Source organism: Falco punctatus, assembly GCF_963210335.1.
Source record: "Falco punctatus genome assembly, chromosome: 7".
Lineage (NCBI taxonomy): Eukaryota > Metazoa > Chordata > Aves > Falconiformes > Falconidae > Falco > Falco punctatus.
In genome coordinates this window covers 66,835,693-66,863,589 of record NC_137587.1, presented here as the reverse complement: position 1 = coordinate 66,863,589, position 27,897 = coordinate 66,835,693, and the positions used below count along the sequence as shown (strand labels likewise).

Genomic DNA, 27,897 nt, shown 5'->3' with positions numbered 1-27,897 from the left:
ATGTCCCTTGGATCCCAGAAATAATTTTGACAAAAAGGCTTTCGTGGAAAAAAAAAAAAAACACAACAAAAAACAGCTGAAAACTTTAGGCAAAAGGAAGCAACTTTGGGAGTGAGATGCAAATGATAGCGCCTGTCACGGGGTCAGCTCCAGGCAGGGAGCAACACTGTGTATGTAAATCTTTACAAAGGTATTCTTTACACATACCTCTGACAATTAGCTATAGGTACCTTTCTTTCAACTCACCTTCAGCTCCTACTAGTCACACACCAATTAAATGAAGCTAATTGATCCCAACTGGTTTTTAGAGGAACTCAATGAGAGGAATATACCACCTGTGGCTTTCCTTAATTAATCTGAGCTGCCCTACAGCAAATACCATTAGACCATGCCAGCAGCAGTTAACACACACCATGCTGCTCAGCTGCAAGCAGCGAGAATATCCAACATCAGTTTTAGTTTTTGCAAAACCATGGATGGAGTTTAACCCTTGTAAAATACAGGTTTAACACCACCACCTACAGCCAGACAGATGCCAGTCTGATTTTTAACCAGCATTAAATCCACCTCCATGTTTCCTTTCAGGAGCTTTTTGAGGGAGTTTGGCAGGAAGAGCAGGTTGGGCTCAGGGACACACGTCAACAGAAGCTGTTTGCCCTGCGATCGCACCTTATGAAAGCACAGAAGGAACAGCAGCAGTGTCTCCAGCGAGTACCGGTTGCAGGTTGCATGCTGCTGCGCATCCACAGCATGTCTGGACCACTCATGGCAACAGGCAGTGCTCTCAGCTTCCTTGTAAACCTGGTGTACTGAAAATACGCCAGTAAAATACTACTTATGAAATAACTATTTGAACAAACAGTTTTCTCAGCTCGGAGCTTTACCTGCAAATGTTTCTTCATGTATGAAAGGCAGGCAGTGCCATTACACCTTCTAACTCACCTCACCTAACTCAGCTTTTAGCACAACCTTGAAATGGGCTTTTTAAAAATAAACTTTGCTTGAACAAGATGCAGCCAATGAAAAGACCCTGATTTTGTATTAGACAAGCAAGCGCTGCACAACAGCCAGGTCAAGGGAGCTGGATAAAGCCTAGAATATTAAAAGTAAGACCCCGACTTGAACACAGCTGTTTCACTCACCGGTGCTTTCACTGAAATCACTCAGGATTTCCTCAACATACATCAAAAAAATTATGCTCTCTCCTGCTGGATGGCAGTGGCAGGTGACAGTGACACCTGCACCAAGTAGAGCGGCAGCAGAGAGCGAAACTAAGCACCACCGGGGAGCTGCTGTGCCTTTTTTTCTAGGTTAAAACCCAATTCTGTGAGGAACCAGCCAAGCAGCAAGACAACAACAACAACCATCACTTCAGACGCTGCCGCCCCAGACTCGTTAATGGCGGCCGCGGGCCCGCGCCGACCAATCACCGCCCCGCTGCGGGGGCACGTGATCCCCGCCTCGGTAGCGATGGCGCTGGACACGCACACTTCCGCCTCGGTAGCAATGGCGGCCGCGCGCCTTGCGCCCCGCCCGCGCTCCTCCCCTCCGTCACGTGGCCGGCGCGGGCACAGCACCCGGAAGCAGCGGGCGGCGGCGGGCGCCCCCGCTTGGGTGCAGCGGGGCAGGAGGAGGCGAGCGGTGGCCCTGCGTCCCCGGGCCCTGCCGAGCCGGTGAGGGCTGAGCAGCGAGCGGGGAAGGCGGGGGGGTGGCGGGGTGTCACCGCTGTGGAGACAGGCCTGCCCCCTCTTCTCAGAGCCCCCGACCGGGGAGAGGGCTCGGGGGACCTGAAGGACCGGATGGGCCCAGAGGAGACCGGGGGGGTCTCTCAGGCTCCGGGACAGCATTGCCCCTGGGCGAGGCTGTGCCTGAGTTGTCGGGGAGGGTGTGAGGAGCCCTCGGGCCGGGGGAGGGGGTTTTCACGGCCCCTAAGGGGCCCTGGCCTGGAGGAGGGCTTGGGGCTCGGCCCCGCAGGGAGCCCAAAGCCCCGCCCTGGGCGTTCGTCTTCCCGGGGGGGGCTTCGGCGAAGAGGCTGCCTCAGCCCGTGCTGTGGGGCAGAAAACCAGGGCCGGGGGTGCAGGGTGGGCTTTGGCCTCCTCCTCCCTGCGAGGTTGGGGGTGGCACTGTGGCTGAGGAGGAGGGATGGAGCAGGGGCTAGGGTCGGCGGGCGGCTGCGTCAGGGACGGTGGGAACAGCGCTGGGGGAGAGGAGAAGGTGCTGCTGCCAGCATCCCCGTTATCCATAACTTCCCCATTGCCTGTGTTTGGTGGTCACGAAGCACATGTAGCCTTACGTCTCCGCTGCATCTCCTGGGGTTTGCCCGCAGCCCCCGTCAGCTCTCGGTGTGGGTGTTGCTGATTCAGGTCCCTTGGCCCGTGGGAGTGGGCGCTGTGTGGGCAGTGCAGGGGGGGCGGCTGCGCAGGGCCCCGGTCAGGCAGACACAGCAGCGGGGAGGGGAGTCACCGCTTATCTGATCCACTCCGGGGATTCCTCTCTAGCAGCAGGATCAAAGTCTTTCTAAATCCATAGCGAGTGGAATATGTCATTAGTGTAGTGGGGATAACTCATAGGGAGAATATTATCAAGTGCTCTGAACACATCCATAGGTGATTTGTCCTTTAGGGGAATTGTTTTTAAGGGGTTAGGGTTCTTCGTGTTCTTTGGCTTTATGAAAAATTAAACTCGGGTCTTCAGAGGCTGGATCAGGAGTAGTGTCATTTCTTTGTTTGTGATTTGAGTTACCTTTGGTGGCTGATTTCCTATTTTGAGTTAATAGTTCAGCTTTTCTGTGTCCAGAAGAGCACATAGTTGTTGATGACATTAATATTTGTGTGTGCAGATTCAATGCCGCATTTCTGTACCAGGGGAAACAAATTTTAGTAGTAGGACACTGACTTCAGCAAAAACTTCTATAATCAAAGAAAGGCTGTTTACTCTTGTTTTAAAAGAGAGGCAGTTCTTAGGAGTGGTGGTCACAGATGGACCTTTGCAGGAAAGGAGCTGGGGGAAATCAGCCTAGGGTCTTGGTGGCCAACGGTTTGCTTCCACAAGTGGTAGCAGGTGAACTGAGAACCTCAAAATCTAGGTTTCAGATGGACTCTTAACGCACTCTGGTGTGAGCTGAGGTATGCTGACAGGACAAAGTTCATCTGCATGATACCCTTTCCTTACTTATTCTAACAATAGATGGCTTTGTGCTCCCAAGTGATGTGCCAGCCCACAAAAATTGAGTGCACCCTCAGCAAGTTTGCCAGCAATGCCAAGCTCGAAAGGTGGGCCTCTGCAAACCTCATACCTGGGTCAGGGCAATCCCAAGCACAAATGCAGGTTGGGCAGAAAATGGATTGAGAGCAGCCCTGAGGAGAAAAACTGGGGGGTGTTGGTTGATGAGAAGCTAAACATGACCTGGCAATATGTGCTTGCAGCCCAGAAAGCCAACCATACCCTAGGCTGCATCAAAAGCAGTGTGGCCAGCCAGTCAAAGGGGGTGCTTCTCCCCTTGTTCTCTGCTCTCCTGAGACCCCACCTGCAGCCCTGTGTCCAGCTCTTGGAGCCCCCAACATAAGGGCATGGACCTGTTGGAGCGAGTCCAGAGGAGGCCACGGAGATGATCAGAGGGGTGGAGCCCCTCTCCTGTGCAGACAGGCTAAGAGAGTTGGGAGTGTCCAGCCTGGAGAAGAGAAGGCTCTGGGGAGATCTTCCAGTACCTTCCAGTACTTAACGGGGCCAACAGGAAAGCTGGAGAGGGACGTTTTACGAGGGCTTGTAGTGATAGGACAAGGGAGAATCACTTTAAACTGGAAGAGAGTAGACTCAGGTTAGGTATTAGGAAGAAATTCTTCATTGTGAGGCACAGGCTGCCCAGAGCAGCTGTGGGTGCCCCATCCCTGGCAGTGCCCAAGGCCAGGCTGGACGGGGCTGGGAGCAACCTGGGCTGGTGGAAGGTGTCCCAGCCCATGGCAGGGGGGTGGGACTGGGTGGTCTTTAAGGTCCCTTCCAACCCAAACCATTCCGTGATTCTATGAAAAGTAGCTGAATGAATTAGACTGAGGTGGCAGAAAAAAGAAAGGTAATAACAGTAGAAAGAAATTGCTGACCCTTTATGGCAGCCAGAATTATTAGCAAAAAAATCTTCTCCTGTGTCTCTGTGTTTGTGCAGTGCCTAGCATAGCGAGGCCCTGACCATGACTTGTGTTTCTTGGCCCTACTATAATATCGTACTCCAAAAGAACATATCATTTTAAGGCATTTGCTGTAATTTATTTATGCCATTAATTTGTCACACCCTCGTTTACTGAATAGCACTTTGAAAACTATTGATGTGTGGTTATGGAAAGGAATTAATAGTCTGCACTGCTGTTTCTTTTCTCTAATACCCAGCTGTCCCTCTTAGTCTGGTAACGAATCTTTGTGCCTGCTCTGCTTTGCAGGTTCTTGGGAGTAGGTATTTTTTACCTGCTGCCAGGCTATGACAAAGAGCAGGATAGTTGATGCAAGCACTGAAACGAAGCTACACAAAATTGAAATAATGGCCACGCAGCTGAATTTCCTACCTCAGACCCTTGTTGGATATGAGAGGTGTATCATGGGCTTTGTGGAAGATGTGTGTTGTCTTGCAGTTTAGAAAGTACTTTCCCTTTTAAAGTTCATTTCTGTACTTGTAAAATGGCAAATGAAGACTGAAAGATAAGGAAATTGTAACTGTTCGTCCAGCTGGAACCCAATAAGCTAGTTAAGCCTGCACACCAGCAGCTTTCTTGCAAGGAGAAATTAATTGGGCTGACTCACAGAACATACCAAGGTCTTATTTTATGAAGAATTAAGAGACAAAACCTATTGATCTATACTTGGCAACTGTTAAGTAACAAGAGCAAAAGTTGCTTTGTTTTATTATACTCAGTGCTGTGTGTGAATGCATGCAGATAATCTCTTGAGGCACTTGGCTTTCAGGGTAAAGCTATTGAGTTTGCAAGCTTCAAAACTGTTTGATACCATCTGTTGTATAAATGGAAGCTTTAAAAAAGTTAATTCTAGAAGTTACCTAAGTGTTTATTACTAATTAATGGAGTATTATAAGACATGCAGTGTGTATGCTAGGACATTCTGACTTCAGAGTGAATTAGTGGTATTCCTGTGTGGACCCAACTCAAAATCAATTTGTTCTGTATTATTTGGTGTGCTTCAAAGATACCTTTGTTGGTAACTCCGACAAGTCAGCTTCTGTGTGGGTAGAATTAAAACTTCAGGACTCTTCTGTAAATTAAGCTTCAGATCAGCTGATGTTCCCCGTGCACAGGGAAGATGTGATCTTGTTTGTTTCTTTCCATCTTCTAGAGATGGAAGAACATGGTCTGAATACTTAGGCAGTTGGTTCATGAAATAATGTGAGTATTGTGTGAACTGCTGAGTGAATGGGATAAATATTTATTAGATATAAATTTGGAGTGCTTTATAAATTAAGAACAAATCAAAAACATGCTTTGAGTATTAAAGCCACTTACAGCCTGCAACACAATTGTCTTTTCTTACAACTGTTACACGGGAATACTGTTACAAAAGTGTCATCATTTCATAATGAGGCTGGTACAGTAAGGCAGTCAGGTGACTGCCTCTCAGGAGAATAATTAAATGGTTTGTGATGAAAACTGAGGATAAGTAAACTTGGTGTGAGTCAGAGGTAGTACGATAACTGATAAGAGCAAACTTGCCCTGGAAATGCTTTATGTAAACACCACAGCTTTTGAATGCTGCCCACGGTAAAGCTACTGTATTGCTTTCTAACTTTGTCTCTCTTTTTCAGGCTGACCTAGACTGAATTTTTTCTAAACATCATGGGAGAGATTAAAGTCTCTCCTGACTATAACTGGTTCAGAAGCACAGTTCCTCTTAAAAAGGTACGTACAGCTGTGATGGTCTTGTGGGTAGAATGTCTCCCCTTGCTTTGTAGTGGGGAAGGCTGAGCTGTTTGGTTAATGCAGAACAGTTGTGGCTGTGCTAGTGACCTGGCTTATCTCCTGAACTGTTATCCCACATATCATATGAATGCATGAAAGCACACTCTTAATTTTCACATGCTGAGGTCACTTCTGCATGTGGTGGGGAGCTGAGGCTCACAGTTGTGAGCCATGGCAGCGGTACCTGGCATCCTGATGCCAGCCACGCCTGAGGAGGAGACTTGGAGGAGGTGGCATGTGCTGGGGACCTCGTGCATGGCCTCTCATGGAGCTGCCTGTGCGCGCTGCACCACACCAAGGCGGGCAGCTGACCCAGCTGCCAGGCAGCCGTGCTGCCGGAGCCACCTCTGCCGTTCCTACCATCGTCCTCAGGTTGAAGCGGAGTATCTGAAGGCAGCTGCTCGGCAGTCAGGCTGCACACAGGCTTCCTGCGAGTGGACAGATGTCTTAACGATGGTGGGGAAAAATAAATGCTTTCTTCCACTGTGTGTCCTTTGGAAGTCTGCTTAATCACATTGTCCGACCACTTTCTCCTCACACTTGGATTTCTCCGCTTCCTTTTGCTGAACCACAGGGGAGTGTTTGAGGTACGCAGTGCCCCGATGTCTGCTCCCTATATGTTGAGCGACAGAGGGCATGAAATTACTTCAACCTGTTGTAACACTTCACTTGACATTTAACATGAGGGTTTTTTTAAAAAAGTGCTTTGAATTACTGTGTTCCCAAAAAACTAAGTCTGGTGAATTCTAAAATCAGTAATTTTACTTAAGAAAACTGTGCAATGAAATTCTAGACCAGTTAAGAGCCCTCCCTTAGTACATCACTCCTGACCTGCGCCAGCTCTCATGTATAGCTCTTGCAGATGAAGCTTGCTGGGGCTATGGTTGCGGACTAATGTGCAGCAGCAGCCCAGGCTCCCGCCAGCCTGAAGGACGGTCTTGCCTTTACACCCCAGCCCGCTGCTCCTGCAAGCGTGGTGGCTGCTCATGTGACCACACAAGCTGAGCAGGGTCAGTGACCTGCCTAGCTTGAAGGTGTTTTATAGTTTGGTTTTGGGTTAAACTGACTTCCAGTTGGTTCAGCTCCCTAACCTGGATGGCTGTGTGGGCTGCAGGAACACGGGGATGGTGCTGGCAGCAACGGCAAGAGCAGCGTTACCTCCTTCAATAGCAAGTTGCTTGCAGTTGGGCCACTTGAAAGGGACTGTGTCCCCAAACCTAAGGAACGATGTTTATATGTGCCCAGCACTATTTCCACTGAGTGGTGTGTAACTTTCTCGAAGAAACTACCTTTATGGAAGAACTGTAGGATTTTCCATTCAGGGTTTCTCGTTCATTTTTGCCAGTTTGCATCTTCTGTAAGTAAGAAAGATCCATTGCTCTTGGCTGTGTCTAGGCTCTGGCTGTCCAGCTGCTCTTTGTTTCTGGCCAGTACCAGATCTGCTGGATCTGTTTGTGCCATGCTTTTGCCTTCAGGCAGTGCCTCACTGGGTCAGCAAAGCCAGGGGACAGTATTTCAGCGGAATGACGCATAGGTGCTTTTAGGCGCTGCTTTGTGGGATGCAGTACAGTAGATGAAAGGAGCTGGAGGCTGTAACCACAGGACACGTTGCTGCTGCCTGGGGACTGTGTGACGCTGCAGCTCGCTGCCAGGGGCAGTGCCTTCAGCTGCTGCTGACTACTCAGTATTTCATAAATGGGGACGTGTAAACTGAAGCTGCTGTTGACCTGGTGACCTTCAGACTAGGGAATACCTTACCCTTTTGAGTGGTTCAGTCTACTCAAAAGTAAAATGATGCCACAGTGATGAATGTGGGGTATGAAGAAGGTAGAAAGAAACAAAGTAGCCCTGGTTTCTGGAGAGAGAAGAAAAAAAAAAAAGTCCAATTTGAAGATGTAATCTCTGAAGCTGTAGTTAGGAAAACAATTGCTTGCATTATTGCCCAGAAGTATAGGCAAAGCATGTGCAGTGCTGAGGAAGGAATGACCAACCATCATTACTGCTGGTAAGCACACATCACTGCTGTCAGATCTACTTAAGGAAGTCTTTTGTTTGAAAATGGGCTGAGATGTTCCTCCTGACAGGAGCAGGAAACTCACAGCTCCATTACCCTTCCGGCTCTTCTCAGATACAGGAAGTACAGCACAGAAAATAACATTTTTAATGTGAGTCTTTAGCCTTGCCTGTGAGCCTGCATTGCGTACACTGCTTGCTGTCTTAGATAACCCCTTCCTAAAAGTCTTCAGCAAGGGACACTCTGGCTCTGCTAGGACAGGGGAAAGTTCTGCCCGTTTTTTAGTGCAGTGCAGATTTTACCCTTTATGTAAACTGTAGGTGATAATGATCGATTGACCAGAACAAGAAAAAGGCTGGTGACCTACCAAACCAGCAGTTAGCCACACTGCTATCTGCCTACGTGGTGCTTAGCCTTGTTTGGGAGCTGGAGTTAAACTATCCAGTATGTGGCTGGGAGTCAAATAGAACAATTGTTTAAACCCATTGATTCATTGTCTGGGCTTGAGGAACATTATCTCTGAGCCTCAGCTCTCTTGACGTGAACTAACTTTGGTTTTGTGACTTCAAGGAGCATGGTTCACCTTTGGAAATATTCCTAAAGAGAAACTTTGTAGTAGCCACCAACCACCACCCTGAACGGATCCTGGATCCGACATCACTGGTGGAATAACAGCTGAGAGCGGCGAGGCCTGGAGCTCTGGAGTTGTGTGACAAGGGTTTTGGGGGGAGATGGGAGGCTTTTGTACAAGGTTTATTTTTAAATGGTTTCAGTGGTCTGGAAGCTCTGGTATGCAATTTTTTTTTTTTTTTTGATAGATACTTTACAAAACAGCAGTATCATGTGATCGCTCACATGCCCCCAGAGCCTGAAATACTGGCTTTATTACAAGCAGATTTGTTAGTCAAGCAAATCTGATTTGTGGTACGCTATTCTTCTCTGATTCCCTGAGAAGCTTAACTGCTGTGATGAAGCAAATTGTGCTTGTATATTGCTGTTCAAAAAGCTACACAATTTTGATACAGAGGAGATGAATTCCTGCTGTGTGACGCAGGCTTTCCCCAGAGGTTTGTGCTTGTTGATCTGGTACAAGCTGCACACTTTTGCTGGGTTGTGGGGCATTGAAAGAGCACCTTAAATACATAAAACAGTTTGCTGGTTGAAAAGGCTCTGTAAAAGCAAGTCAGGCTCCAGCACGGCAGAAAGGATGACCGTTACCTAATTCCTATACTTTTACATATACTCACCGTGGTAGGACTTCTAGCTTCTGCCCAAGGTGGGCAGTGTATGAGGAACTGCTCACTAAGGATGGCAGCTTGCATGTGGATAATGTGCTTCAGCCAGCCACGCGTCCTAGGCACTACAAATGCTCCTGAGATGCTGCCAGCTGATGGAAGCGTTTTGGTTTTTTTTCCAGGTCAGCTTTGCAGTGCTGCTTGGGGAGTTGTGTGCATCTCTGTTTCTGGCAGCTGGCTTTAACTGTTTCAGATCAATAATTTGTGGTGTTAGCTGCTTAATTCACTAGGCTTGCACGTATCCAGACCTGTAACATCTTTTGTCCAGTGAATGTAAATATCCATGGTTGTTTAAAAAACTGCTCCCAGGGGCAGCCCTGTGTCTTCCAGCCTACAGCTGCTGCTGTCCATACCTTGAACTGACCTCCTGGGTCTCTCCTGGGCCATGGCACTGTGTTTGTTATCCAGCTTATGTCAGGACACACAAAGCATTTGGTCTGACAGTGCGTGGCTGCGGTTCTGCTCCAGCTGTATCCACACAAACACTCTAACTCCAGTTAGTAGACAGCCTGAGAGAGGAAAGGTATTGTGAAGAAGAGTAAAAGATGGTCTTGTTCAAAGGGGTCTTGAGTATTATGGTGTTTGCTAGATGATAAAGTGTTGTGTAGAAGCAATCCTGGAAGGTGGCTGAAGAATCTAATTTGTCTTGTGTGTTTCTTCTCCCCCGATGCCTGTCATTTCAGATAATAGTAGACGATGATGATAGTAAAGTCTGGTCACTGTATGATGCAGGACCTAGGAGTATTCGGTGCCCGCTCATATTTCTCCCTCCTGTAAGTGGAACTGCAGATGTGTTTTTCCAGCAAATTTTGGCGCTGACTGGATGGGGCTACAGAGTTATTGCTGTGAGTATTCTCTGTCCTGTGTCAAAGTTAGTATTACTTGTGCTTGTTGCTGTCATCAGAGGTTGGATAATGAAGATGAACAACTTAGTTTTGACTAAGGGAATCCATCAAAAACTTGGTGCTAGTTGTACTGTGGAATATGTAGCGTGCAGGTCCAGGCTGAAATCTGCGGTATGTTTATGGCAGCATTTACCCAAAGCCTTTGTGTGTGGACATTATTAATTACTCAGTCTGGTTTTTTCCCTTGTGTGCCCTGAGTGCCAGTCATTCTTGCCTCCAGCTGTATCTTTATTAGCCATGAGGCAAATGTGAGTTAGTTCAGGGTTTCCGTGTTTTCCTTAGGGTTGGTGGATAACCTGGTTCTTAGCCTGCATAGCTGCAAGTGCTAAGTCACTCTGCAAAATCCTAACAGCGTGCTCTTGTCTGGCTTCTCAGCTCCTGAGCTGAACTGAGATTATTGAGCTGTACAGTATTTCTGCTAAACAGTATGGCTTTAGGAATGCTGCTGTATCTCTTGCAGCAGTTAACGATCTCTGTACCTGCCAACTCTACGTGCTACAAAATTGCTGAAAAACCCTCCCAGCCTCTCCTGCCACTGATTACAGAGTGAGGCAATGCTGTACTTTCCCCTACAAGTTTGCTTTCCAGTACTTTGAGTTGTGTATTTTTGTGCAAGCGAGGGGGAGGTGTTTGCACCCTGGGGAGTTAGGGACCTTGCTGAAGAGCTTGAGCCTCATGACACAGGAGAGGCAGGTTGCTACCGTGAAACCTTTCATGTGAGAATTGGTATGGCTTTCAAGCAGACAGCTGATGGGTACTGCTCCGAGGCTGGCTTTTTCTGACTTTGTATTGTTTTAGTTGCAGTATCCAGTGTACTGGGATCACCTTGAGTTCTGTGATGGATTCAGAAAACTGTTAGACCACCTTCAGCTGGATAAAGTGAGTGCTCAGAGATGGGGAAATGGATGTATAGTTGCAATAAAAACCTGGTGTTTGAAGAGTCATTTAAAAGAAAGTGTATAAAATATGACACAAACATAGCCTATAAATAAAGGAGGCTGTGTTGCAATTTTACATTTGAAACTAGTTTATTTTTGAAGGTGAATACCCTTGAAAATTGTCATACTTGGCCTAAATTCAACTGCTATTCTAGGCCTATTAAATTGCATTGGTTAACTTCAGTTTTTCATGAGATCTCATGGAAGTTATCCTTCCTAATTTGTGTAGTACAGAATACCACAATAAAGTATCTTGGATTGGAAAGCTGTTGAAGACAAAGTGAAATGTTTGATTTTTTTTTTTCTTAAGCTTGATGAGCACACAGAAATGTGAACTGTGATCTGGAAACACTTCCCTTTTTCAGTATTTATCACATTTATATCATGCAAAAAATCAGAAGCTGAACAGAAGAGTGATTCTTTTAAAAAAATGGCTTATGACAACAGTGGAATTTGGATGACTGATTTTTGTAATGAAACATCGTGCTTAGAGTTCACATCTCATAAGTGTAACATGATTCTTTTTCCTTTAATTAGGTTCACCTTTTTGGAGCTTCTCTGGGAGGCTTTCTAGCTCAAAAATTTGCTGAATACACACACAAATCTCCCAGAGTTCAATCTCTGATCCTGTGTAATTCCTTTAGTGACACTTCTATCTTCAATCAGACATGGACAGCAAACAGGTGAGGGAGACTGAGACAAGCCTGAAGATTCATGGCATTAGTTTTTTTGCAGTGAAATGTCACGCTGACCTGGTTTGATGTGCATCTAACCTGTTTCCAGCCTGGGGGAGGGAGGTGCGGGGTGGAATGCTTGTGACTTTTAAAGCCATGCCGCAAGGAGAATGGAAGTTTTTTAGAGTGATGAAAGTGTTATTCACCTTGTTTAAAATACATTTTTGCAATGTAAGATTAACTGCTTCCCAGAACATTTTGAGTACCTAGCTGCCAGGTTTTCCATCTCAGTGCTCTCGAAGCTTCTTCAGGTTTTCATTTGAAGTTAAAGCACAAAGTCTGTGCAAGGAAAGGGAGTGCTTACAACAGAACATGTTAATGTTGGAGTCCTGGATGCTTGAAGATTGTTACATCTTGTTTCTGTTTCAGCTTTTGGCTGATGCCTGCTTTTATGCTGAAAAAAATTGTCCTTGGGAATTTTGCATCTGGTCCTCTAGATCCTGAAATGGCCGATGGGATTGATTTCATGGTGGACAGGGTAGGTAGCTGTGTACGCTAACGGCTGCGGTGTCAGTCTCTGTGAAAGATTTACTTAGCAGGAGGTTGTAGGTGTTTCTGCTGCTTTCTTCATTTACTTTCCCGGAAGGGAGGAGTGAGGAATAAATTTTTAGCAGGTATTGACTGTCACAGCTCCAGCAGTTTCACTGATGCTGTGATTGTCTACCTTACAGTTCTGTTTATGTAAATCCGGAGTTAAACTGAGGTGGAAGAGAAGAAAGTGCTGGGATGCATCTGTAGGTTCTGGGGGCAGGAGCAACTAATGGAACATGTTTTAAGCATTTGTCTCATGCAGAGTAATGCTAAATTGGAACTGTAATCTTCATCTGAAGTGCAGTCATGTTTTCCTTTAACTTCTCTTTGGCTGTATTGTTAATATTGCATTAACTTCCTGCAGTGAAATATGTTGCTAATCAGTGTTTCTCTCTACTGAAAGCTGGAGAGTCTAGGCCAGAGCGAGCTTGCTTCAAGGCTTACTCTCAACTGCCAGAACTCCTATGTAGAACCTCATAAAATTCGAGACATCCCTGTAACCATTATGGATGTAAGTTAATCTCCATGTAATCTTTTTTTTTTTTTTTAACAGTTTCTCCCCTTGACCTGGATATCCAGATGGGGCCTAGATATTCTATTAGCAACTTGCTAACTATTTGTGGCATGTAACTTCATATTTAGATAAGCCACCTACTGACTGAGCAACACCGTGACTCTTCTGTGTTAAATTATGAATTAGATATTCTGTGCAATAACAGAGTCATATCTTTATGTATCACAGCGTTAGCATTCTAGCTGTCAGTGCCTAACACAGAATCATGGAACGGTTTGGGTTGGAAGAGACCTTAAAGATCCTTTCATTCCAACCCCCCTGCCCTGGGCAGGGACACCATCCACTACACCAGGTTGCTTGTTTTCTGTTTCTTCAACACTGCTCCAGAGAAGCTGAGAATTGCTTCTAGGAGCAGCACGTATCCAGTCTGATTTAATAAGCAAAATCTGAGATTCAGAGCTAACTCCTGTGACTTGTTATGCAGGTATTTGACCAAAGCGCACTTTCCACTGAAGCAAAAGAAGAAATGTATAAGCTCTATCCTAATGCCAGAAGAGCTCATCTCAAAACCGGAGGCAACTTCCCCTATCTCTGCAGGAGTGCTGAGGTCAACCTATATATTCAAGTGAGTCTCTGCACTCAAACCCAATCGACCAATGCATTCAGCCAGAACAGCTGTAGGAAGCACCTTTTCTGTGCTTACTTTTATTTTTTAGCTTGCCTGAGCTCTGTTTGCTCCGGCTTGCAGATAGCTGACACAGGAGGGCAGGGCTGGGAGCAGCCACGTTCACGGAGGGCTGGCTTTGGGGGTTTGGCTGTTGCCTGTTTCCTCTGTCCTCTCTCTGAACATCTTGTACTCCAGAGCCATGATTTCATCCTCTCAAAAATTATTCTGAAAGAATGCTTCTCTTTTACCAAAACCTTGTGCTTCTGCACCTGTTTCAGTGTTATTTTCCATGTGCAACAGATCCATTTACTGCAGTTCCACGGTACCCGGTATGCAGCCATCGATCCCTCCATGGTCAGCGCAGAAGAGCTGGAAGTCCAAAAGATCCGTCTTCACACCAGCAATGAGCAAGAAGAGCAGTAGGTTTTGGGTGCCGGTGAAAATGAGGAGTTGGTTTGGTGGTCTTCCTGTGTACAATCAACTGTTCCTACTCTGCCTTTTTCCTTGTGTTAACCGATTATCACTGTGTGATTCCAACAGGATCAATAGTCAGTGAACTACCCACGGACAGTAACCTCTGGAAGTGTAACAGGATAGGTCTGTTTAATTTTTAGTCTTTGAATTCAAGGAGGCTTCGTTTGAAGATTACAGTTTTAAAAACAAAGACATTTTTGCTACCAAAGTCGTCACTGTCATGTTCTTAAGCAGAACAATATTTCTTTTTATATTTTTCACTCAGCTGTATATATTGCCACATGCAGATTGTGTACTTATAAGCTGACATATATTTTTGTTGAATATTTGGTTTAAAAGGTGTTTAAGTGACAACATTGCTGCCACTCACTTGCTTCGTATGTTGTGTTAGTTCATTTCTATTTGAAATAAAGCATTTGAATTTTTAACTTTCTTGCTGTTTAAAAATGGTTTTCAATAAAACTTCAATTTCAGCAGGTGTCTCCTGTTTTGACTACGAGAGAAGAGCAGTGTAGCTTACTGCAGTCCTGGTTTGCCTCTACAAGCACCTCAAGAAATTAAGAAAACCACCACCTTCTGCTTGAATTCACCCCAAGCTTTAATCACTAGGTTGCTGGTTTAGCTCGAAGTAAGAATTATGTAGTATTTTTTTAATAAAGAATAAGACACAACTTGCAAATTTAGGGGTAAAATCTGATTTTATTGAAATACAGACGTTATTTTCCCCTTGAAACACTGTAAGAAATAGATATGAAGTATTACACAATGAATTGGTATTTAAGAAAGCTGTATGTCTTTGTCAGAGGCTGTGTAGATAACCAATGACAACTCTTACACTTTTCAAGCTGTAACCTAAGGGATTAAAAAAGTTACTTTTATGCAGTACCTTTATGCTAATCTACACTTCTATATATATAAACGGTATGTGTTAATGTTCTTCTCTGAAACTTCTTTGTGAAGAGTTGAAACATTAAAGATCACAACCCTTAAGGTTCCAAAAGGACCAAGTAGTAGCCTTGACTTTTCCTCTTAAATTCCTACCCTAACAAGGATGTTATGAACACATCTAAGATAGAATTGATAGATGCCCCCCAAAAAAGGTAAGTAAATAACATTCCTGAAAACAAAGGCTTTCCCCTTGACAACTTAAAAAAAATAACAATTAAAAATCTATATACAAAAATGTGATGTAAACAAGTTACAGTAAAATAATGTAGTATTTCCTGATACAGTATGCCAAGTGAGGCTCGCTCACTGAAGTCTTACTACAGTACCTGCACTGTGTGCAACAGCTGATTAAAAATCTCCCTTCTGTGTAAAGAGGCATTTTAGACTGTCAGCCTTTGCTGACACCCTTGCCATTTCAGACCAAGAAGGCGGCAGCAGCCATGCCAGCTCTTTATGCCGATCAGGAGCAGAGTGGGTGTTTCTCCTGTAGCTCCAAGACAAGCCAGGGCTGCAGCAGCTGAAGGAACCTCTGGTGTCCTGCTGTTACATGGCTGTGCACTTCCGTGGAGATGCAGAATCTGCATTTGCTTTTTTCCGAATGCTTTCTGTAAACAAGAGAATGTTCTGCTGCACATAAAGTATAAAGCTGTGGCAGGATGTGTTAATTGATCAAAATAAAAGGAAAAAAAAAATGACGTATAATAGTGGCAAGGGGGCAGGGTGGCTTCTAGCCTGTGTGAACTGAATTCATTTCAGTTTTCCTCCGTGTATGTTGTATAACCACAGAATTCAGGTAGTGCTCAGTGTGTATTATTTGGAGGAAAACAAAAGGTATTACCTGCTAAATCTCTTCTTCCAATCCCTACAAGGCCTTCGTACAATCCCTTGATTGGGTTTTCTCCTGCTGCGATCACACCGTGGAGCCAAATAAGCAACATTCTGTGGCCATGTTCCCTGTAGCTTTTAGTGCCTGGCAAGATGAAACCACAAATGTAATCCTGCACACAGCACGCAGCCCTGACCAGAGCAGATTTCTGAATCAGTGGGTTTGGACAGCCCTCCCTCCCCTTTGGATTTTACTAGGAGGTTCTGAAATACAGTTCAGTTTAATTCCTGGTTGTGGTGTGATTGCTAGATTCATGTGAAGCTTAATGGAGTGGCTATGAATGAGCTTGGGCTTGTCAGACAACCTTTCATGGCAATACAGAATTTCTGCCTTCAGAGCACAGCTTAGCCCCTTGCTCGCATCGTGCAAACTACAGGAGTCCTTACAGTAACCGAAACAGTGGTGATCTGTTCCTGAAACTCAGAACCTGATTCTGCTAACATATCTCTTAAATTCTGAATGGGACTTCCCTGACTTCTTGGTTCAGATCCTTAAAAGAAAAAATAAAGCCAGCAAATTTCTCCTGTCCTACAGAACAAGAACTGTGGCAAGAACTCGAAGGTCTGGCAAGTGCCTCAGAAGTGAGCAATGAACCACTAATCCCCATGCTTTTGTGCTTTACTCCTAGACTCCAGTGTGTAAATAACTCCACTAAAACCAGGATTTTTAACCTAATCTTTTGGTTGTTTCAAAAAAGTCAGCTGCTTCTCTTCATGCTTTAGTATTACTACAGACTTGCCTCCTAGAAACACAGTTGAACTGAAGGAAGGGAAATACCTGGGCAGCGGTTTATACCTGTCCATTGTTGCTCAATAGCCCTAATGTGGGCATCCGTGAATTTCCAGTAATGTGCCAGCTTCTTCCATTCACCAGGTCTGAGGTACTTGGTAGCTAATCTCCACATTACTGAGCGAATGTGCTGTGTTTCCAGCCTGTGATCTTGCTTAAAGGTCAAGTGCTTTGCCACCCAGGAGTCAGAGTCGCTATTCAGATTGTCCTGCAAAGCCAGAACGGGGCGGGGGGTTCAGCTGGGATGCTGCAGATGTACCTGTCATACTGCAGCCTCCCACGTCCTCAGCTCTGCAGGTGGCTGTGAGTTCCTTCTGCCACAGCACAAATTTTTTATTCTCTTGTTTCACTCTCATCTAATCATGCATGTTAACGCATCCTGTTAATAGCAGCTTTGCTGTGGAAGCCCATGCAGATCTCCATTTGCATTTCTACAGTGCCTTTTATCTGAGGCTTGTATGCAGAATCATTTAATTAAATCTCCTTGGTCCCCTGCAACACAGTCGCAGCTGCTCAGCCCCCTTTAAGTGCCAGACTGCAAAGAGACTAAATGACTTTCCCCAGGGCTGTGTGGGAAGCCCATTGCAAGGGCCTGATATACATAGCATTAATCCTGAAGCTGCACCTAAGCCACAGGCGTATGCCTGCCTTTCCTTCTTTTTCCTTCTTTGCTGACTTCCTACAGCACTGCCTTTCCTGGTATGGGAGGATGCCCAAAGTCTTACCAAGAGGCAAGGGATGTGGTGTTTGGCTGTACTTTCAGCACACCCTCTGCTCAGATTGGTTTGGGCACAGGCTTGGTGTAGGCAGGGTTTCAGGTGGGGGACCGGGGCTGAGCAGCTGCACACGGGACGTGGGACCAGAGAGACTGCTGGGCCACGCTGGGAAGCACAGGAGGAACTGCCCCAGCTGCAGGGCTCTTTGAGAGGGAAGTCAGTTGTATGTCTCCACCAACAACTGATCTCTCGGCTTGCAAGAGGTGTCTCCCTTCCACTGTTGAAAAACTCCTCATGTCCCATTCGGTGACCTCAGGCCAAGCATTTTCCTGCTCAGTGCTTCAGTTTCTCCTTCTGGGAAAAGGAACAAATGCTACCCCACTCCCTTCTACAGGGCTTTGGGAACAGCTGCCAAAGCATCTTTGAAAACCCCCGTTGCCTTCAGCGCAGCCTGGGGTTTTTAACAACAAGGCTGTTTTGAATGACGAAAGCCTTAAGTAGACGTTGTTGGCAGATAAGGACTTTGTTTTGTAAGGTGATGAAAGTAGAGGTCAGGCCACCACAGGGTGTCCTGTATTTCTTTTCCTTTTGACAGCTGGTAATGTGGAGCCTCAATGAAGAGGGTAAAGCTACACCTGCCCTGCAAAGCACAGGGGATGGTGGTGTAAGCTGCTCACCTTTTCCCATTTGTAAAACCTATCGGCTTTGATAATCATGTCCACCAAGTTGATGTGATTGCCTCGGGCAGCGACATCCAGAGATGTTTTCCCTTGCTGAAATTAGAAGGGGAAAAATGAGCTTGCACGCTTAGGAGGCACAATCTCCATGCCCACCCAGCAGTCTGTAGTAGCAGGCAGGATGGCCTATTGAGCAACGCACCCAGCCGGGATGAAGGACCCCTGTTCTCTACCTGTAAAGACATGGATGTGAGCTAGCTTTGAGCTACTGCATGCAGGGCATGGGAAGTAATTTTCTAGGCTGTGCAGCATCTCCCCTGTCGCCACAGGGGACCTGCCTGTTTGGCAGGAGCAGTTGCGAAAGCATCCTGCAACCCACAGTGGATGGCAGGGTGCTTTCAGGATGCACAGTGGGTTTGCTGACACCAAACTGAAGTGATTTATACAACCTCATTAATTTTATAGGCTCCCCATATGTATGATTAGAAACGGTCTCCTAGAAGCACAGGCTGACGGGACTATGAAAATGTAATTACACTCCTTACATGAACATGATTTTGGACTGGTTGGGGTCGGGGGGGATTTGTATTTATATCTACAAGCATATAGCAGAAAGCAACGAGATTTGAAAGTTGCGTGAAGGAAAGCGAGCCAGCCCAGCCACGAGGCATGACAGTGAGAACGGTTCTAGCCTCAGATGTGAGCAGAAACCTAATTTCCCACAGCAAAGTGTGAATGTGTTCCCTGCACTGTCTCACTGCGGTTCCACAGACTGCTGGAAGGTGGCAAACGTTCACTGCAGCTGAAGGCCGTCCCAGCCAGGTGGCTTCAAGTCTCTATGTGCTTTAACCCGCTGTGAATAGCTGGCATTATCTTAATCTCTGCCCAAGCCCCCCTCAGCATTTTCTGGGCACATGCCATCCTTGCAGGCTGCACAAAGCTTGCCTGATTCCTCTAGAATTCTTTTTGTTGGTTTAATTAAAGGGTAGAAGGCCTGGACACTGGTGTCAGATCAATACTATTCAGGTACTTTTAACCTATTAAAACATCTGTGCTGTAATTCTTGAGGTATATTTTTTATCATTATTAGGGATGTTTGATATTAACGTGCACGATAGCACAAGTAGAAGGAACTAGAACAACTCTGAGGAAAAAAAGTTTGCTCACTCTGTGAACTGTTTTCTACCTTCCTAAGAACCAATTACTTCTTTCTGGGAAAATACATCAAAATAACCTACTAAGCAGTGTTTCAAGGCTTTATCCCTGGAAATATCCAGATTTTAATATTACTAGCATCCCTTGAAAATGATGAAAAACAGTGACAAAGACCATCTATGTTTTCCCTCTGTACCTCCACAGAATCTATTCAACCCATGGAGACATTCACCTTGTCTGTTAGCTTCAGATTAACTCCTGCGACAAGAATCATCTCGGCAATGTCCTGCCTGCCATGCTCCGCAGCGATGTGGAGTGAGGTCTGCTGCCTCTACAGAAGGAGGGTGAAAGGACTAAATTTCAGAGAAGAAAAAGTGTGAGGCTGGAAGGACAGGACAGAACAATACCAGGAGGAAGCACTGTAAGAACGCTGTCATCTCTGCCCTCCTTTCCCTCTATCACTTTTCAAACTGAGGGCCAAACACCCTCCTACCTCAAACTGGAGTTGGGTTCCTGAGACTGAGCAGAACTGATCTGTCCCTGTCCCAACACCAGCACTAGGAAGCCTCCTTGACAACATTTCAGTCCAAAGAAGGAACTTCTTCAGTTCCATAAAGCTCCCTAAGGTCATTTATAAGACTATACTATTTCCTGTTATTTAAACAATTTCTGCAGGCAGACAGTTTGGCAAAGGGAGGAAAGGACCTGTGCCAATTCTTTGTTCCCGGGACACAGGGCTGGGTTAATGTGTATGCACTGCAAACTGTATGTACCTTGGGACTGTTTAACGGAAACAACTAAAATCAAACAAAAAATGTGGCAATTTTATGGTGTCATCAGGAAAGAACATCACTACAAGAATGAACATTAAATAAAGCATCACAAACAAGCTACAACAAAGTCCCTCATTCACAAAACTACAATTTGGTGAGACAACCAGCTACCTCCAGGCTTGCCTCCTATTCTCATCCCCCCGAACACTTAGCAGAATATCTTCCGGCCTGAAAATTCTGCCACCTGCTTCCAGCAGGGAGGAAAGAATCTGACTATGCAACGTCACTTTGCACAGGTCCTAGGGGAATGACACAGCCCATGTGTTGAAAGCCATCAAGCTATTACCTCACTGCAGCGATCCAGAGTCATTTCACAGGTTTCATGTTTCCCAAGTTGCGCTTCCAGGTTTTCTCCATTTTAAAGCACTCCTCTTTAATCCTGTCCCCAAGGTGATCAAATCCCCCATGAAACTGGTTCACATTTCAAAGACAAAGAATAGGAACCGCAGTCTTACATTATCTGGAATGTCAAGGTCACACTCCGCATCAATGAAGAGCTTCACCATTACTGGGAAGTTGTGCAGTACTGCAATGTGTGTCGCTGATGCATTTTGCTGTGGAAAGTAGACCCTGTGCTTAGGAAGAGCGTATCTCAGGGCACTGAAAGGACCATGCTGTGCCCAGCATGTCTTACTCTAAGGCAGCTGCCAGCCTGGACTGGGGGAAGAATGGGGATGCTGCCCCATAAGCACAAGCCCCGCAGCAGCACTGGTCCTTTCAGAGTTGCTTTATGCTCTTGAGCAGCTTTATAAATTGGCTTTGCCTTTCGTAAGTGATGAGAGCATTGAGCAGGACTTACATGATTAACAGCATCCGTGTGGATTCCTGCATCCATGAGGATCCTTGCTATCTCCTCATAGCCATGCAGGGCTGCGTAGTGGAGGCAGTTCATCTTCTTCTGAGAGGCATGTCAGAAGAGACGGGTATTAGTCAGGGCTTCTTCTCAGAGGCTGCGGTGTTACAAACTATCAACAGAGATCTCCCCGCCTCCCCCATACCCCCGTACTGACAAATTCATACAGATTGTCCCCACAGCCAAACCAGTTCCAGGGAGCTTCACCCATCTCTTTGTATAAAGTCACGTGTGCTTTCCTGTGGACTCCCTGCACTATTTTTGAAGTGCTGGGCTCCACATGGCCTCACCTGATCATGGGTGCCCTCCCTGGGAGACCACGGGCCTGGGCAAAAGTCCACAAAGTAGTGTTTGGAAATGGAGCCACTTCCATGGAGCTAACCTGGGTTTGGGCATTGACATCAGCACCTGTTTCCAAGAGCAGCTTCACACAGTCACTGTGACCTCCCTCAGCAGCCAGGTGCAGAGCTGTAAGTCCTTCCTGGACAAAACAAAAAAGGAGACAAGCAGCATTTCTGTAGACGAGGCCAAGAAGAGGAGCAGAATGAGCAAGCCTCTACCCCATCTTCTGAATCCACGACATGTTAAAATACCAATTCTGAGGGCCAGGGATCTCCAATCGATTGTTAGGAAAATAAAGGACACTATTACCTGCCACCAACATTAGAGTACTGCTCTGTCCTTATGCCACTGGAAACAGCTGGCCTGTGGGCCACAAGACAGACACCGCGTCTACCATCTTTCCTCCCCTTCAGCCCATTAGCAAACAGAAAAGAATTTCACGTGGACAATGAAGACAAACTGTTTTCCTGGAGTAGCCCAGAGACAGCCATAGGCAGAACTGGAAACCCGTGGCCCTCAACCACTGGTTCTCCTTTCTAAGAGCTACAGCTCATTTCTTTACAAGAAAACAGAAACAAGCAGAATCCCGAAGTGATTTAATCTGGTTTTATTATTGCTCTTTGCACAAAAGGGAAGACAAATGCTACCAGTTACCAGAGAAGGTGGTTTCCCCTTTCTTTCAGATCCTAATCACAATCAAATACACTTTTCAAAGACAGTAACTAAATAAGACTAAAAAAAAATTGCTGATAAACTTAATTGGGAGTGTGCCCTGAAATAAATAACAGCGCTCCTAAACCAATATTTGCTATCTAAATCATTAACTGTGTACCAGCCACGTAATTTTCCAAAGCAGGTCTGGCAAAGAGAGATCTCAAACAGAAGGTCCATATGTTCAGTGACTAAGTCAATACTATAAAGCATAGTGAAGTTTAGTTTAAAACACACTCAATAACCATTTAGGCACTTGAATTTACAAGGGTCAGGGAGAAAAAGGGAGATTAAATGGAGTGATACGGTAGGTCAGCAGATAGAGCAGGAAGAAAAGGCAGTATTTTAGAATGCGATATCAGTCCAAGAAGCGTGCTGCCTTTCACTGATACTCTGCAAGTGTGACCTGCAGTTACACACGTACACTTCAGATAAAATCAGCTATCTTCTAGACCTCTCCTGTCAATACTGACTGTTCAGCCTGATGACTGTGGCAGGAGATTATTTCTAGGGAGGGAAAGGGCGAAACTGACACAGTTTTTATTTCATTTAAGTGTACTTACTAAGTTCTTCCCATCAAGGTCCACTCCAATGTCTACAATCTTCTGCAGTACAGAGAGGTGTCCATTTTTAGCAGCTAAATGCAATGCTGTGTTTTCTTCCTGAAGGTAAACAACACTTCATACATGTATGTACCACAAGACTGAGTGTTCATACACCACAATCTTGCACAGAGTATATCCAGGGTGGCTGAAAAGGGGGGTTGTAACCAGTAACAAGAGTCTGAAACAGTTTTCTAATAGCTGCAGCAGGGAGGGAAGAAACCCAGCTACCTTAAACTGGAGCATGGTCCGCTAGGCTTGCTGTGTATGCTGTCTGACAAGTCCTGGAGAGAAATCCAACATGGAGTGAGGTGCAAATGGCTTGCAATTGGATAGGGAAGAAAAGCCCTGACATACCACAGCCATAGTCACAACTGCTGAGAACTTGCGTGCATGAGCCTCTTCTGGTATCCTGTTCCCTGACTTTCACATCCCCTAATTCTTGGACTTCACCTCCCTTGCATGTGGTTTTATGCCTGTACCTTGTCTTTGGCACTGTGAGAACAACCCAGTCGAATCAGGAACTCTACCACCTCCAGCCGCCCATACTCTGCAGCCAGGTGAAACGCTGTCCTGTCCATCTTTGCAAGAAAAAAAAAGAATTATAGTCCAAGAAAAGCTCAGAAAACACAAGATTAGATCACCTTCTGCAAGCAGTACAATAATGCCTTGGGCAATAACCCAGTCCACAGGGGGGGAAAGTGCTGCACTTCAAAAATAGTTACCTTTCATTCTGTTGTTAACCTTTATACTGCTTTACATTTGGGATGACCCTAACAAAACAAGGTCAAGAGAACTACCCACTGGGGCTAACAGCTCCAGGCACTTTGGTCTCACCAAACACTGGAAAAGAGATCTTTTCAGTATTTATTTCATATAAATAGGGGATAATAAGTAGTTTACTAAAAGCAACTACGGATAAAAAAATGGAATTACTATCTGAGATCCCAGTTATTGAGTGAGTCAGAACTCCCTTGGGGGAAAGGCAGATCTCTTGTTACTTTATTTAACTCCCAAGCATCAGAGTGGGGACCACTCTTGGAACCATAAAGGCCATGGAGTCAAAAAGAATGTGCGCTAGCTCCTGTGTGTTCTTATGCTGTCTTCAGGAACAGATCAGCCAATGCTGGAACATGCTGGGAGAGGGTTAGCTTTGGTTATTACTTATCCACAATATCCTCTGAAGCATCAGCTGCAAGAGAGGAGGACACTGAAATTCCTGAATTTATTCTATAAAAGGCTGCATTGTGAAGCCCTGGCTGCCAAAGCTTTACTAGAGCCAGAACCCCCATTGACCCTAAGCCCCACTCTTCAGGAGGGCTTCCGGGAGTAGCATCTGATTCTGAGTCTCTTCCCAAGACAAAGGGCAACATTCCTGCTAAGCTTGGCAGAGGAAGGTCAGACCTGACGAAACAAAGCAGTGAAGAGCCTTCCTACCTTGTCTGTCTTATCCACACACATGTCCTCCAGGTCCTCCATGATGAACTCCATCACCTGGATGTGTCCCCTCTGAGCCGCACAGTGGAGCATGTTCCTGCCATTCTGGAGAGGAGATAAAGGACTGCTCATTTAACAAGTCCAAGATCACGGGACAGTCTCTTTTAACAATGTGAACCTGTTAGCAAAGTACCATTCCATGCCTTCCTGTGCCTCTAGGGCTAAACTAGCCTGTGCTGCACACAGCACGTTATGACTGAAGTATTAATGTTCCTTTTCCCAACCAAGGTCTATTTTAAAATACATGAACTGCTGATTCACTAAACCCATTTCTGTAACACCTGCCACAACAACACTGCACAAATATGAGCTAAGAAAGCTGTGTACATCTCTATAGCTACAATTATTACATGTGTAGGAATAAGGCAGAAGTGCAAATCTTAGTTCACAGGTAAGCCTCTCTCTCTCCCCACACCATCACTGGCTAGAGGCACGTGACAGACCCAAACAGAGAGACTGCCTCACCCTATTGACACAGTTAATCTTGGCCCCAGCACTGACGAGGATCTGCAGGACATGGAGGTGACCGAACCAGGCAGACAAGAGAAGTGCATTCATTCCAAACTGGGTGGAAAAGAAGAGAGATACTTACAGCTAAACTGCAGCCACCACCATCCCCACCCACCCTGGAGGCAAGCTGTTCCTTTAGCTTCATGAAGTTTCCCAAACATTTTTGTTTCTTTCTGGGTTTTTTTTAGCCCCTTTCTCCAATTACTATTATTCCTGCCACAGATGGTTGCAGCAGCTGAGCAGAGACCTGCCTCTTGACTGCCACTTCCTAGTCAATGGTGTGTATTAGCCTGGTTGTTATGGGGGAAAGAGAACTTGCTGGCTGTCCCTGTCTTCTCACAAGCCCCAATAACAGGACCAGAAGCAGCCAAACACCCCCGTGCTATACAGGAAACCTCACAGATTCTACCAGCCTACCTCCTGGTCACTGTGCATGCAAGGAAAAGGCCAAAAGACAGAGCACTGACACCTCTGAAAACAAGGTTTGCTCCAGAAAGGCACTGCACCTGCCTCAGCAGGGAGGCCACAGCTTCTCAAGCACTGCAATGCCTTGTGCCACCCACCCAGGGCTAAGGTGAAGTCTGTAACTGCTGGCCCAGCACCCAGCCCCCAGCGCTCCCCCAACACATTTGCAGGACATGCAAGGGAGAGTCGCCTTTGTACACTGTCTTCGTCATCCACTGGGAAATCGTGATCCAGGAGCAGTCGCACAGCATCCACGTGGCCTGCTCCTGCGGCCCAGTGCAGGGCAGTCCGGTCTGTCTGGAAGGGGAGGAAGGAGAGAGGGAAGGCTGATGTATGCAGAGCGCATGTGTATCTCCCAGTCTTCATGAAGGCCAAAATCTCCTTTGCCATCCATGGAGCCAGAATTTCTCACACTGTACAGGGTTTTCTTCGGACACAGCCATCTGTCTCTTTGCTGTCTTCTCAGGTAGACGGGTGCTAGTCACCTTCTACTCAGAAACTGCAGTTCTGGACTATAGCAACAGCACAGGATTTAAAAACATCGCTGACCATTAATGGACAGATTGAAACAGCAGGGATGGGTGCAATCCCCTATTTTCAGGAACCTACTGGTCAACAAGGGGGAGAGAACCTGCACCAGGAACTAAGTTACACCCACAGCCTTGGCATAAAGAGATAGCAAAATCAAAGCCTTTCATTGGAGCTGTATCTGACACGCAGGTTGCAAGGGGAGGCATAAATTACCACCCTCTCTCAGCACTTGCGACTTTCCAGTCTGACCAGGATGACAGCGCCGTGGGTTTCAGTGTATTGTGAAACTCTTCAGTTGCCACAGGCCCTATTTAGCACTGGGCAGTGTATTTTAAAGCTTTGACCAATTGAGCAGCTAACGAGAAGAGTAGCATTAAGGAGCTGCAGTTCTGAAACATGCCCTCAGCACTTCCTGCAGCTTGGAAGTAGAAAACCCCAGGACTTACATTGTTTTTTGCTTTGATGTCGACCCCTCTCCTGATGAGCTTCTCCATCCTGGCTGTGTCATTACGCTTTGCCGCATCATGGAACTCCTTCTCTGAATGAAGCACTGCAACAGAGACACAAGAGCAGGCATTAACAGTGCTGGCAAGGAGCATGGAGCAGCATGCCTGAACAAATCTCCCCTGCATCTCACCGGCCCCAGTGGCTTCAAGGAAGGATGACTGCAGAAAGATTCTTTCAGCAAGAATTCCAGCCGAACAAACATTGGCATGTTTGCTGGGTTTCTCCTCTCCCATTATCTCCCCTTCCCTGAGCACCCGGTGTGACACCAGTGCTCTTCCAGTCCTACCAGCTTTTCTTCTAACTCAGTGTCCTCTGCATGGCCTTGTTCCAGCTGCAAAACCTTTTGATCCATTAGGTCCATGTTCACTGGGCATCCTCTGAGGGACAGAGCTGGTGTGAGGTCTCAGGCAGAAGACACTGACTCTTTTCTCCACCCCTCCACTTACATCCCACTGCTCTACAAGGAGGCCTTTACACATGGTCCTGCTGTCCCCCTCCAGGTAACATGAATCAGTCAAGCAGCACAAAACTGCTAGCCTGGCCTGTGATTAGTGTTGCATCTCTTAATAGACCGTTGCAGTTCTGCACATAATTTACCACGACCAGCAGTATTTGTCCTGCACAGTTAGGCATAATTTAAGAGTGTTTACTCTCCATGTTGGGCCTTGCCCCAGCAATCTTCTCCTTGATCAAACAAACCTTCCTGCCAAGAAATGAGAGCAAGGCTGTGACTCTGGGCCTGCTGCATCCTGACAGGGAGGCTCTGGAGGCTTTTGGCAAGCCTGGTGTCAGTCTTTGTTGGACTCAGTCTCTGTCCTAATGCTTTTGGGGGAATTCTTTTGAGAAGTGCTTGTGTCAGACCCTCACCCTGTTACATCCCACTGGAGAGCTGGCTCAGAGGTTCTGCTCTCTTTCACATTTCTGCAGATCTCAGGCTGCAGTTTGAGGGTAGCAGGGGCTCAACGCACCTTCAGTTTGTCTCAACATATTGGCTAGACACTAACCACATGCCACACAAGAGGCATCAAAACATATTATTGTTCCCATTCCACCACACTGAGGAGATAAACAGGAGACTTGCTGTCTAAATAGCACTACCACATTTGTCTCTGGAGGGCACAGAAGAAAGGCACCACTACTGTGGGCTCTTCAGGCAGCAGAGGTATAACCTCATCCTCCAGTTTCTGGTCCTCTTACCTTCAAACAAAAAATTTTAGCTCAAGAAAAACACGAATAACACAAACCTTAATACCAGACAAGGGAATTCAAGAGTGTCGGACCTACTGCTACAATTAAGGCAGTAGGATTTGGACACTGATTTCTGCAGGAACAGGATTTTCTATACTGTATATTGAGATCCTGTTCTCATCTGGTCAGGTGTGTTAACAGGGCTGCATTTTTACACCACAAGGACCCTTCATTTGAGGGGAAATATCTGGAGAACTTGGGAAAACCTGTAGAGTTTATGTTAATTAATTAATAGTTAATTAACAACACTGATGGCTTATCTCCGTTCAGTGGAGTAAATCCTCTGTTTCAGTTAAGCAAATGTTGCTGCACCTGCTCTCCAGGTGACAGCAATGTGTTCTTACATTTTACGATGGCACAAAGCATCATTGCCAACAGATGTCAAACTGCCCCTTGACTTATTTACTCTTTCCTCTACCTGTGAAGGTGCAACAATCAACCTGGCATCGCTAAGGCTGCAGAAGTCTCCATTTATTTCTTTTCAGCAACACATAGGAAACAATTTGACAGCCTGAGTTTCCTATTTATTGTCCACACAGGCGAAGTAATGTAATGTAAATGTACATGCACCCCCCATCATAGCACGCACCCTTCCAACAGC

The 27,897-nt window shown here is 46.0% G+C and overlaps 2 protein-coding genes across 5 annotated transcripts in view; one reads left to right on the top strand and one right to left on the bottom strand.

Moving 5' to 3' along the window:
• Positions 1-1,544: 1,544 nt before the first annotated feature.
• SPG21 (SPG21 abhydrolase domain containing, maspardin) lies at positions 1,545-14,499 on the top strand. The gene is made up of 9 exons (XM_080396912.1): positions 1,545-1,673; positions 5,801-5,894; positions 9,947-10,108; positions 10,967-11,047; positions 11,644-11,789; positions 12,210-12,318; positions 12,775-12,882; positions 13,370-13,510; positions 13,853-14,499. The coding sequence occupies exons 2-9, from the start codon at positions 5,832-5,834 to the stop codon at positions 13,973-13,975; spliced, it is 933 nt and encodes a 310-aa protein (XP_080253038.1). The 5' UTR covers positions 1,545-1,673; positions 5,801-5,831; the 3' UTR covers positions 13,976-14,499.
• A 206-nt stretch (positions 14,500-14,705) lies between these two features.
• ANKDD1A (ankyrin repeat and death domain containing 1A) overlaps positions 14,706-27,897 on the bottom strand; it is a 15,652-nt gene continuing 2,460 nt past the window's right edge. Inside the window, exons 3-16 of one of the 4 annotated variants that reach the window (XM_080396895.1) lie at positions 25,988-26,091; positions 25,188-25,307; positions 24,501-24,599; positions 23,976-24,080; positions 23,021-23,119; positions 22,500-22,598; positions 21,266-21,364; positions 20,830-20,925; positions 20,486-20,584; positions 19,430-19,528; positions 18,043-18,138; positions 16,656-16,857; positions 15,813-15,944; positions 14,706-15,579 (exon numbers count right to left, since the gene is read on the bottom strand). In XM_080396895.1, coding sequence (XP_080253021.1) covers positions 15,518-15,579; positions 15,813-15,944; positions 16,656-16,857; positions 18,043-18,138; positions 19,430-19,528; positions 20,486-20,584; positions 20,830-20,925; positions 21,266-21,364; positions 22,500-22,598; positions 23,021-23,119; positions 23,976-24,080; positions 24,501-24,599; positions 25,188-25,307; positions 25,988-26,091 — 1,511 coding nt within the window. In that variant the 3' untranslated portion in view covers positions 14,706-15,517. Of the gene's footprint in view, positions 15,580-15,812; positions 15,945-16,655; positions 16,858-18,042; positions 18,139-19,429; positions 19,529-20,485; positions 20,585-20,829; positions 20,929-21,265; positions 21,365-22,499; positions 22,599-23,020; positions 23,120-23,975; positions 24,081-24,500; positions 24,600-25,187; positions 25,308-25,987; positions 26,092-27,897 lie in introns of all 4 variants that reach the window. The other 3 variants (XM_080396894.1, XM_080396896.1, XM_080396897.1) reach the window with 3 other exon arrangements.